Raw genomic sequence first — 12,479 nt, 5'->3', positions numbered from 1 at the left:
ATATGATTCAGGCGTAGGTAGTCAGTCCTTTCTGATGCTCTGTTAAACTTGTTCTATCCTAGAATAAGTTCTTATTCAGAAACTAACTATCAACGACTTTCTCATTAGATTTGGTAAACTGATTCTTCAGATTACATCTAACCATCTATAGATGGTGTATGTTTTGAGTTAGAAATTCAATTATGTTTCCAATATTGCTTTTGTGAGATCAGATTTGCATAGACATTAATAATAGATTTCAAGGTTAAATGCATCATTCTGGATGTTGATGCCCAACTGAGGTAAAATATGCCAGAGATCAGGCTGGACAAAGTCACTGTGGGAAAGTACCGGGGACAGAGAATTCAATGTGGAGTCCACAGTTCCCACTTTGCTGCTGAAAAAGAGAAAATGAAGCCGCAGCTTCCGTCTTGTTCTGTACTTTCTTCGTTCAGCTCTCCAGCGGTCGATCCACTGTCAGAGCACAACTGTCTCTTTGTTCAAACTCCAATTATCTTTCATTTTCTCCTTAATCTGCTCACTATGCACTAACTGCCTTTCTCTCGCTGACATGAATGAAGAGAACGAGCGTGTGATGCCTGATTAGCTGTGAATGCTGAGAAGATGAAATCAAACTGGATTCAAATCCAGCTTGATGTTCTGTCCTTTTACTGAAGAACATACTGTACAATCAATTTATTATTTAAATGAAGCATATGCTTACATTTTGTAAATTAGCATCTAGATCTGAAATGCAGTCAGTAGTTAAATCTACTGCATTTATTTTTTACTGGACATAGAGAGACACTGTATTATCAAAGTGATTCCAGTGTAAGTGATGGGACATCATTGGCTTAAGGTTGATATGGGCACCATCTTTCTTGGCTCGTGGCCACAGTTTCCAGCTAATTTAATTTACATCCATTATGTTCATTAGGCTAAAAAACAAACAATAATCTGAACAGATAACATCCTGCAGAGGAAATGAAGATCCTAATGTTACAACAAACTGCATTACATGTACATTGATCGTATGCGTGTAAATATATGAGATTATTGTAATGCCATCTAGTAAGAATTATGTTTCTATACAACTGAAGTGCAAATATGTAATATGTAGGGAAAGTACCTGCAACTGGATTACACTTTCTATTAGTATAATAAAGCAATGTTGACAATTAATGTAAATGAAATTTTTACACTAAAAATATCTGATCTTGTAGTAGATCATCCAGTTATTAGTGTGTTAAAATCCCTTATGGTTGTGTTTAGACACTCACAGATCTTGGTTAAGGTTAGAGATTGTGGTCTGAGAAAAACTCAATTGTGATGTCAGATACAGTTTGTTACATGATCTTGATTAACACACAGGACCCTGGAGTCTGGGTCTGTGGCGTGACAGCCTTGTGTTGGGTTGAAAAACATTCAAAGGAATTCAACTGGTTGTAGAGTTAAAGGTTAAAAACACGAGCAGTGACTATATTAAACTTTGGAGAGCCAAAATATGTGCTCGCACACATGCAAATTAAACTTGAATAATGAAAGGGGCATGTTAATAGATGATAGATTCTGGTTCGCTTTTCGCTTTTTTGCTTTGGTATATGAAACTGTTCCTGGAACACTTAAATGCTCTGGATGTCTTTGTTCTTATTGTTTCTTTTTTACAATGCTCTTTGAAACACTTGTGAACTCCACTGTGTGTGAGTTCCCTCTCTAACCAAGGCAATCAGTGTGTTTACTATGAGCTACTGATGCACTATGGCTGACCTGCAGGCAATTTCTGATGCCTAAATATCTCCTAAATGAACTGAGACTCAACTGAGGCTGAACCCCAGCCTGCAGCAGCTCCCAGATAAGAGTCTGTGGTAATGTGTAGAATTTTAATACAAGTAAACCACAACCGGGTGTCCTTTTACCCAGTAGTAATCAAGGAATGCAACTAAACTCACAGTCCCTATGAGAATAAAAGCCTACTACAATCATCCCTGCTTCTACATCAAGTTGAATGTCAACGCTATCCCTTAAAGCATTCTTTCATAAGGTATAGGATTTGTGTATGTCTGAGCTGGAGGAGACTCTGTAGCGATGCTTAATAAAACCTGACTAGCAAAACAAATCCTGTTTCAAGCACATATTTACGTTAGTTTTGTGGTATTCATTGTCCAAGCTACTGTACTGTAAGCACAGACAATATTAAAAGTATGCATCACAGGGAAATTGCAACTTGCCAAGTAGCTACATGTGATTTATTCTCCAGTTTGCAGGAGCTGTCAGGCGCTTACTGCCGATTCATTCTCTGCAGTCTGTCCAATTCCCACTTAGAAAAGTTGAGCAGGTTCCTGAGTAAGTTCTGACGTTAAGAATTATCACCTGACTTGGCTCTACTGAGCTTCTCAGCAACTTTTAACTCAGTGTTTTCTGGCTCACAGCCTTACTTTACCTGTGCAAATAAAAGCCCATTCATTTGGTACAATCTCACCATCTTGTGGTGTTTTCACTTGCAGCAAGTTCCTGTTTTCGGGGCAAGGCTGGATGCTAAAACACAAAGGCAAGCAATGAACATTTTCACATATTTCCTTCACGGTTTAGAGGAGGCAAAAACAGATAAAAGAAAATGAATATTGGATTTGCACTTACCTTTCTGGCCAGAAACATAAATCCAAATGAATTACAGGTAATGTGCTGAAACCTGAGAGATCACGAAATAGCTTTAATGCATCTGGCATAAAAGCTACAGGATTTAACTTTTTTCAGCTTAGTTTTAGTAGAAATATGTTTTAACATGTATTATTAAGAGATGCTGTCAAAGGCCTCTGTGATCCAGTAGAAGGTACAAATTCTAGTATTTGTATTTATTGTTATTTTATAGAGATAGATACTTAAAAGGGTGGGGCAGAATGGAGTAGCGACAGGGAAGGCTGGGAGGAGAGGTAAGGATTGATTTCAAGCCTCACACTGCTGCCAGCCTCATTCCCCAAAGATCCATATAGTAGCTTTCTGTCAGGCTCTGCTCCAACTGTGTGTTCTTGTAAATTGAGAGCAGTTGTAGTTGCATTTCAGCTGCATTTTGTTCACCTATCTCAACGCATTTCAACTGAAAAAAGAAATGCATCTCAACTGTAATGTTCTTCACGTCTAATTGTCAGATGTGTTTAATTCCTTTAGTGTATTATTTCTATCTTTTAAAACACCATTTATTTGTCCTTTTAGTAATGCAAGTTGCATAACAGTAGCAATAACAGTTTGTTGATCCACCAAGCAACCAAGCATGAGCTGATGTACCGAGGGTGTGCACTGAGGATTGTGTCTTTGAAAGGAGCCAAATAGCGCACCCACACCAATGATATTTATCAAGCCTGCTGTTAGAATGCAAATGAGAAGTTCAGGAATGCATCAAAATGTCTGTTTTGCATGTGTTTTGGATGCATTATTAGCTTTCTTTACTTATTTCGAACTGTATTCTTTGTAGAAAGGTGCTATACAGATCTATTCGACCTGCTTACAACAGGACACCAGCTCTGCAAAACAACTTATTTCATTTAATTGTTTCACATTAAAAACACACACTGTATGTTGCATCACAAAATGAGAAAACACTGTCCTGTGTTCACAATTGAAGCCGAAGTAGAGAAGAAGAAAACAGCCAATGTCGCTGCCACCAAGCCAAAGTGAGACGCGCTCGCCTCGCACCTGCAGGGTCGGCTGAGGATTGCGTTTGTCAGAAGCCACAACATGAGATAGTACACAGAGACAGCAGGTTGAGCCACAGATGGGAAATCATAATTCAAAGAGTCGCACAAAGCACTTGAATTCATTCCTACCTGTAATGTACATTACCATGATGACAGAGACCATGCTAGGATGTTCATGGAGTAGTAATAGAAAACTCATATACACTAAATTATCCAAATGGTCTCACACAAGCTTTTGGTGTAAAGCCGTATATACCGTATGTAACTGTTGTTGATTTGTTGTTATTTAGAAAATGATTCCTGGTGCACGCAGCGATTCGTGTCCTTCATTTTTAGCATGCTGTTCAACTACTCTGAAATGCTACTGTCCGTCATAGCGTTCTCACCTACGGAGAGATGTAGATTGAGTAACATTGTGGAAAAAACGTGACGGACACAGTGACGTTATTTCTGGACCAGGAGCTGACGTATCTTTTGAATTAGATCTGCTTCAGGCCCGTCTGCCTGGTACCCGTTTGCTTTGTTTTTTTTTTTATGAGAAAAACACATATATTTACATCATAACACAGCAGATCCTATATCCTAAAACAGTTTCCTGGCTGCATCATGAATCCTTGATAACATGGTAATAGCTGTCCGAGATATCACTCTGCCATTCTCCTAATGAAATGATACTTAGACATCACCTTGGGCATATTCAGTTACTGCCAGGTTTTGTACAGCTCAATGTCTGGCGGGTAAATCAAGTCAGATTCTGTCTTACTTAGCTAGGTGCTGTGGTGAGGTGCAGCAGCCAGAAGCCAGTCATTTATTCGTATAAATTTAACAGTGAGAGAATGACATCCCTTTAAAGATGTCTATAGAGAACAGCTTAGCACCCTGGGAGTCAGCAGCAAACATGCCTTCTACTATACTGATTAAACTGAAACTGACAGGTGAGAAAATATGCAAAACATGGGCTGTAAAATGTTCAGATTTCACTCTCTTTTCATTAAACAAAGCTAAATGTTCAGGGTTTTTTTTTTCTGAGTAATGCTTATACATCATCAACCCCTTTTACCTCAAGCTAATTAATTTGGAGGTGATAAATCCCTCAGTAGTTTTTCAAAGATGGATTGGACACGTCTGAACTATGATTTTAAACAACCGTGTGTTCAATCTGTACATTCGAAGTTCGATATTTCACCGGGGCCCCTGTCACAGGCCTGTCCTGCTCGAAAGAGAGACAAATGGCACACGTGTATGGTAAAGCTACGCTGCAGTCCAACGTATGCGTCGGCAAAGAGAGCAAGAGAGATCAACACATGCAGTTGAGACAGTTCAAAACTGATTTTGTACAGTTCATTTGGCAGTGAGCGACATATGGGTGTGTTTGTTACTTAGATATGCTGCACGGGGACAAATCCCTTTATTGGTAGTTATTCCACCCAGTCTCTGATTTTCTGTGTGCAAGTATGTGGAGACTTAGAAGGTCTGCCACGTAGGAGGGCGCCCTCCCACTACAGTACAGTGCAGGGTGACAGAGAGGGCCGATAAGTCCAGTCGACAGCTCCTTAATCCCAATTAGTGCCTCAGACAGGGCAGTGTGACAAAACGAAGTGCTGTCCTCAGGCCAACCCCTGTCCTTGTCTCCTGTCCTTGTCTCCTCCCCTCCCCTGTTGAGGTCCAGCAGGGTGCCCTAACAGAGGATGTAGCGCCACCTAGTAGAGGTAGCTGCTGGATGTGTGTAGTTCTGAGGGCCTCAGCAGGCAATCTCCTCCAGAGTGCCCAGTGTTGTCTGCAGGGGGACTGTCACAGTGTGGCTGATGGACTCTGAGTGGTTCGCCACCGGGTCACAGGAACTCTGGGAAAAAGATCGAAAGAGAGCCATCTAGAAGTAAAACATGTAAACTAAACATTTAAAATAACACAGCTCCACACCTACAGCTTCGCCAGCGCCAAGAGACTTGTTGTTAACAGCGTGAATGCCCCATTAGTTAACACAGCTTATTCAAAAGTGTGTATCCACCATTAACTTCAAACCTAACCACAACTCCTATAGAGCAGCTTGGAGAAAATAATGACTGTCTCTCAGTTACTGACAAGGTTTGCAGCTGATCAGTAACATTTAAAGTAGGGGTTCATGGGGAAGTCAAAACACCAAATACAATGAGTAAGTTTAAGGGAGCTAATTGTAATGCTGGCATGACTGGAACTCAATGCCTCACACCATACAGGATGGTCATCGAGCAGAGAGGAAAAATGCCTGAGAGTAACCTCTACACCTCCGCCACCCCAACCACTCCTCTACGCTGTAGCATTTGTTGATTTATCTGAGATTTGATGTTCAGGTAGGTGTTTGTTAACAAAGGATTAGTTCCTCCAGCAGAAGCCCTTTCGTTGCTCTGATTCTCTTAGAGCGCCCTCAAAGAGCAAAGCTTTTCCTGCCAAATTGGCATGCTGCTGACGGTCTGAACACAGGCTTAGATTTGCTAGGCTTCTCGTTCCAGATGCTTGGGTTAGGGATAGGGCAAGGTTTGATATGCATGATCAGAGTGAGTGAGATTGCACTGAATCAACACGCTCCACTCACTCGGAGCACTTGAAGAAGACTGACAAATAAAGGGTTAAACGAGGCTCTTACCACATCCTCTCCATGACTCTCTTCCTCCTCTTCTCTGCTCAGTAAGTCCAGCAATCTGTCTTTCACCACCTGCAGATCAGGGAATATAAAACAAGCAAATCCACTATGGTGCGTTACATTGTACACTGTCCACCATCAACACAAGTTAAATCTAATTATGTTGGTAACACAAAAAAAAAATCACTTGAAAATTACTTTCCCTGCATATTTCTAAAGCCCTACAGAGGTGAAGAATATTATGTACTTGTCAGAACTCTGTGTACCTGAAAGCAGCATGGGAAGCTTTAAAGAAGGGCACACAGAGTATTATCACACTGTCCTTCATCCCCATCTGAACTAAAGTAAACTAACTCTGCTTTATCTGCTTTGTCACCTGGTGTCAGCTTTCACGGTCAATGCTCTACCTCTAACTGAAAAATAAGTAAATAAACACATAAAGTTTATTAAAAACAGGATAGGTGATGTGTAAGGGAGTAATTAGACAAACTGAGTTGAAATTGCAACTTGAGACTGACCTCATAGGCGTAGTCAAACAGCTCCAGGATGGTGAGTATGCTGGCTCCAATGAACAGGCCCATCTGACCCCCAATATCACCTGTAGAAGGCACACAGTGTGTGCACGGTCACACAAAAAGAAGACAAATAACTGAAGAAAACAAACAAAAGAATCTATCGCTTCCACTTTTAGTTAATCCAACATTTTTGTGAAGTTGTGCATCTGGTATTACTGAGTGAACCCAACTGGTAAATCCAAACGTGCAACCTCAGCTCGCTACAGGGCTATAGTCCTGCCTTATTTCCTAATTTACTTGCAAAGCTAATGCAAAACGTTGTCTGTTTCTTCTTCTCACTGAGCAGTGCACTACTACTGAAATCATGTGACATGCATGGATGCAGACTATTGCTCAGTCAGAGAGAGCACTGTCTTAATAAATTAGATCTGAAACCAAATCTGATCTGGTCAAATCAGATCTGGCCGAAAACAACAGCTTTACATAATAAAATGCTGCAGATCAGATTGTAATACATCTCATTTTCTTGTTATTGCTCACTTTCAGCATCACATACATTGTCGCGTCACGTGGGCTCCATTTTTATTTGCCTCTATAGTTCAACAACACCTCTTGCCTCAGTGAATTGTTCAATATTAAAACAAGCGACAGCAGCATAATCAAAACTGAAAACAGTGCACCGACCCCCTTATGTTGAGTTAGAGCTTGTGGAAAGGTTAACTGCTGCTCTTTTCATTTATTGATGCTGCTACATCTGCACTGTGGAGGGAGAATTGACAAATTTAGCTTCCTGCCAGTAAAATCACACCACTTTGTCAGCGTAGACATTTTGTTCATGGCTTGTTACACAACCTAAATGCATCATCACCAGGTTTGTTGACCATCCAATTAGGCATCTTTGAATTATCTTATCTACGTCAGGGCCAGCCGATTACAAAACTCGCATGGCTGCGACAAACTAGACTGGATCTAGTTTTGGAAAATCAAAGGCAACGCAGAGTAAGACCTACCCAGCAACCCTGCTACCTCGTAGGCCTTCTTCTGCTCGATGGTCTCGTAGTTTAAAGCTTCAAAGAACACATCCAGCACCAAGATATTGTCTCTGCAAAAAGCAAAACAGGGCATTTGTCCCAATAAATCCCACAACAGGCAAATAACTTGGCAAGCGACGCACTCAGCAACAGTGCATCCACTTGCTACAGAGCTGAGCAACTCAGGGAAACATGACCACCGTGTGGGAGGAGATCATGCTTGTTGCAGCGGTTCAGCTTATCAAGGCCAGTCATAGCTATTGGAGTCTTTAAAACCCCTATTTAAAGGGTTATACAAAACAATGTGGGCAGCAATGAGGCTTTTTGGCTCTGTTGTCTGGCAGGGAGGGGCACCAGTCAATGCTCTGCTCAGTTGGCATAGTTGTCCCCTTTAATGTGTACTTGTGGATGTTCAGCTCATCAGATAAATTGGAAAGTCATTTGAAAAATGTTGAAATGCATTTGCCTTGATTGGTGTATTGGCAATGAATTAAATATCTATCTATATATATATATATATCTGTATATAGAACTGTCTCAACAAGTATGTATGTACATCCTAAAATCAGAAATAGATTATTTACCTGAGGCGGAAAACTGGCTACTTACGTGATGTACTTCTCCGTCTTGTTGAACTTCTTCTGCAGGTAGCGGGCCGAGGTCTTGCTGGGGATTTTGACCATGGACAGCTCTTTGTTATAGCGTGTCATGTTACACGGTGTCCTGCACATGCAGTTGCTGCTCTCCACAGCCGACAGTTTAGCTTCACAAAGGCATGACGATGGAGAGGGGGGGGGGGGGGGGGAGCGTTAAATTGGGAAAAGATAAAACAAGGATGGGTTGAGGGTGATGAACAGAAAGGGAAAATGCTCTTTTAGATACTAGGTGGTTTTGTTACACTTCTGAGACAACCTTACATTAGTAAAACACATTAGTTGCTGTTAAAATGAAGTACAGGCCTGAAGCTTGTGTTGCTTTGTGCCTACAAATACTGGCATCCTTGGAATAAAGCAATGCATACAGTCCCATTAATATTGTGTCTGGAGTTTTTGCAGATGTTTACTCCTTTAAAAGCCCGAACAACCGTATAAGTCAATGTCACTGTCAGTGTCACAGGGGAGGATGTAAAGCACCAAACACAAACATGCCCTACAGCAGCTTTTACCCCGACAGAGACAAAACCCTGATGTGGAAATACCAAGCCCAGTTCACGGCTCTGCTTTGACTCAGAGAGAGAGAGAGAGAGAGAAAAAAATGAATTAATTAATTCAATGCAGTGGATGATTTTGTTTTAAGCCCACAGCCGCCTCCATAACGCCAACTCGCTCGCAGTGATGGTAATGATGAGTGACACGAGCTTTTCAAATATAGCTCCATCAAATGCTTCTCTGGCATCGAGGCTGCTCACATTCCTCGCAAATCACTTTCTTAAGCTCAGTGTTTAAGTCCCAAAGTTTAAATAGATCTCAGTTCATTTCACCAGAGATTATACCTTAAGTCCTTTCTCACTACCAAAAACTTCTCTTGTTGGAGCTTCCTCGAATTTAAAATCTGACTGTACACCCACCACTTATTATTTGAATGAAAAGCAAAGGAGAAGTTAATGTTATCAGCCTTATTTCTCACTGAGGCAGCTCTGTGGCAGGCCCGCAGATCACAGAGCACGAAGCAGCTATCCCCCATGGTGCACTAATAGCTGGCGGGGCCACACAGTCACGTAATTGCATGAAGAAATTCAATATGGCTTCTCAGTGGTCTCTTATATTTATTCAAATGAGACATTATTGGATACACGGGAGCAAGGCCTTGTGCATTCAAATGATTGATTTCTCTCTGTATGCCTCTCACCTTTGTCCACCTCCCTCACTCTTTTTCTTTCACACACATTTAAATCTGAAATTACCATAACACATTTCTTCCTAATAAGATTAATATTTTTCTAAATGTTGATGCCTAACTAGCTGGTAGTACAAGATGATTAAGTTCAAATAATTATCCGACAGAAAACAACGGTTTTGGCAGGATGGATCTCATTGCAAATAACTGTTTTGTCTCTGTTTGTATAATTATAAGCTGTTTCTGTTTCGTCAAAAGCAAATAACTGGATATGCGCGTTATGCAGAGACAACAGAAGCAGCTGTCTTCTATTAAAAAATATTTTCTGTGTTGTCTCCAGAACATGAGTGACACAGTTACAGAGAGGAAAAAAAAAAACCCAATCAAAGTTTGGCGTGCAAAATCTTCTCTGGTGGCTATAGCAAATTGGCATTGAGTTTAAAACTAGAATACATTTGCATTCAATGATCCAAGCAGTGTGTGTGTGTGTGTGTGTGTGTGATTGTGAAAACCTCAAAAATGAAGCCAATTACAGGAAAGCGAGAGAAGAAGAGTTTTCTGGAGTAAGCTCCAAAGCCGTGTACACTCCTCCAACATCGTACAGTGTAACTTGTGGTTTTGAGTGCATGTTAATGACACATTGGTGAGTTGAAGCAAAAGCTCTCATGGTGTGGGAGTCTGCATCCTCAATGCTGATTGCCTGAAAGTTTTGTTGCCCTTGGCTACATTGAAGAAGAAAATTACCTTTTCTGGCTTTCCAGAAATCTTTTTTTTTTTTTTTTTTGTGGTGGATGGGGGATGAGCAGAGTGACTAGTGTGGGAGGAGAGAAACTTTTACTGATGTTGCTGTAACTCCCACTGGCCACAAGTTGTGGCTCATAAAGGTCACACATTTCTTAGAATGCTTTTATGCTTTAGAGCTTATTGTATATTGAATGTATTATTTATATTGTCATTGACTATGGGCTTTTAGTCACCAAAAATGTAAAATGCATTAGAAGCAATATGTCTGATTGTGACTTTATTGTATTGAGTGTGCTATGATGAATTAATTTAGTATGCAACAAATTAATGAATAAAAATACAAGCCAAAAAAACTAGCAACCCAGTGCAAGCTAACACGTTCAGGGGCATATTTTGCCTCCAGCTACGCTTCACCCACAGAAAAGGTAAAAACCTTTTCTCAACAATAACATTAAAGTTGTTAAAGATCAGCAAGCGGACAATCCTTGCCTCAGCAAAAAATACCGTTAGTGAAGTGGAAGATGTGCATATGTGCATAAACTTGACCAGCCCTGAAATGTCTTTATGGCGTCTATTTTTCAAGTTTACACAGTAAATAAAGTGATTGTGTACTGAGCTTGGAGGGCTGCCAAAATGTAGGTGACCTATACTTTGCACTGTACCTGAACACCTCCTGTTTAAAAGCACATGCCGGACCAAAGCTGCTGCTGCTCTGTTAATATGCTACCCACACCACACTTTCTGTGAACACACATCAGTCATTCTTACTGATATCAACCTGCTGAAGACTAAAACCCTGACTTTTACACACTGTCTTAGGAATTTAATTTAGATAAAATCACAAGATATCCATCCCTTCTGACTTTCATGATGGTTGGCTATAGCAAAATGTAAGGTAATACACTGTGGGCACTTTCATAAAAAGACAAATGAACAACTGTAGAAGCCAACATTTGATAATACTGACAAAGCAAATATGAACTCTGGAATTTAGAAGGAAAAAAACTCTTACATGTCTGTGTGTAAATTACCCCAATGCGGGAAATATGACCTATTATCTATCTGACCGTCCGTCCATTAAATTGAACTCAAACACTGCAGACTCTGTCTGCACTGATGTTGGTTACAGACTTGATGAGCCCTTCACACACAAGAGGAAATGTTGAGATGAGTCCTGTTCTCCTGATAAATCAAAAACTTAAGAAGTGACACATACACTTTTCATCATGCACTTCTGTGCCTCCAGACTCAACGTGCTGCATTTTAAACTAAGTGCAATGACAGACAGAGACTCTGAAAGTACAGTATGGTATGAAAGGACATATCAGCCATTCCCAAAACTTTTTGGAATTCATAATAATATAGTGCAGCTGCTCTTACAGGTTTAGTATTAAAGCTCAAAATCATTATGAGAAAAAAAATTGGCAATCCTCTGCTGAAGCAAATAGTGATATGTAAACCAGCAACACAGTACGAATGTGTCACCTTGAATCATGTTTATGTGCAGACTTACCCAGGGCAGGCTCAGCGCAGTCTTTGTACTGCTCAGGCGTGCAGTACGGAGCATCACCTAGATACGGTTGAAATGAAACACATCAGGAAAAGAGTGTAGGCAGTGTTTAAACATTACATTTCTGGAAGACTCTACAAAGTGTCAGAAGTCTAGAAACAATGTGCAGCACCCTTTTCCTGACACGTACATATTTCCAGGCGTTTTCAAAATACAGCATTGACCTGTCATGTCAATGAGGCCTCTGAACGATGTTTAATCTCATAAAAAAAAATACTGCACGCTCGTTGGAAAGTCCTGTTGATGAATGCCTGCTCCGTACACTGCCAAAAGTCTGAAGTCTGAAGAGCAGCGATGCTTACCAGGCATGTGCACCATCCTGCAGTTGCAGTTCTCCACAATGTAACGTGTTTCGCAGTCAATCCTGCAGGCGGTTACACTGTAGACCTGGAAAAAGCCCGACTCCAGAGCCTTGGACTCGCACTCTCCCCACGGGGGAGGCAGATAGGTCAGCTACAGGTGAGAAAGGAGGTGTGGAGTTAGTGAGACCTG

The 12,479-nt window shown here is 40.8% G+C and overlaps 1 protein-coding gene across 2 annotated transcripts in view; it reads right to left on the bottom strand.

Annotated features, from left to right (window-relative positions):
- Window positions 1–3,561: 3,561 nt before the first annotated feature.
- The window catches only part of asic2 (acid-sensing (proton-gated) ion channel 2), a 261,492-nt gene continuing 252,574 nt past the window's right edge, over window positions 3,562–12,479 (bottom strand). Inside the window, exons 4-10 of one of the 2 annotated variants that reach the window (XM_026345189.1) lie at window positions 12,290–12,440; window positions 11,931–11,987; window positions 8,447–8,600; window positions 7,817–7,908; window positions 6,810–6,889; window positions 6,295–6,363; window positions 3,562–5,514 (exon numbers count right to left, since the gene is read on the bottom strand). In XM_026345189.1, the coding sequence (XP_026200974.1) occupies window positions 5,413–5,514; window positions 6,295–6,363; window positions 6,810–6,889; window positions 7,817–7,908; window positions 8,447–8,600; window positions 11,931–11,987; window positions 12,290–12,440 (705 nt within the window). In that variant the 3' untranslated portion in view covers window positions 3,562–5,412. The remainder of the gene's footprint in view (window positions 5,515–6,294; window positions 6,364–6,809; window positions 6,890–7,816; window positions 7,909–8,446; window positions 8,601–11,930; window positions 11,988–12,289; window positions 12,441–12,479) is intronic. The other variant, XM_026345198.1, reaches the window with a different exon arrangement.

The sequence above is a fragment of the Anabas testudineus genome, chromosome 8, assembly GCF_900324465.2.
Source record: "Anabas testudineus chromosome 8, fAnaTes1.2, whole genome shotgun sequence".
Taxonomy (NCBI): domain Eukaryota; kingdom Metazoa; phylum Chordata; class Actinopteri; order Anabantiformes; family Anabantidae; genus Anabas; species Anabas testudineus.
The sequence above is the reverse complement of the archived record's forward strand: the minus strand, read 5'-3'. Positions and strand labels throughout refer to the sequence as shown.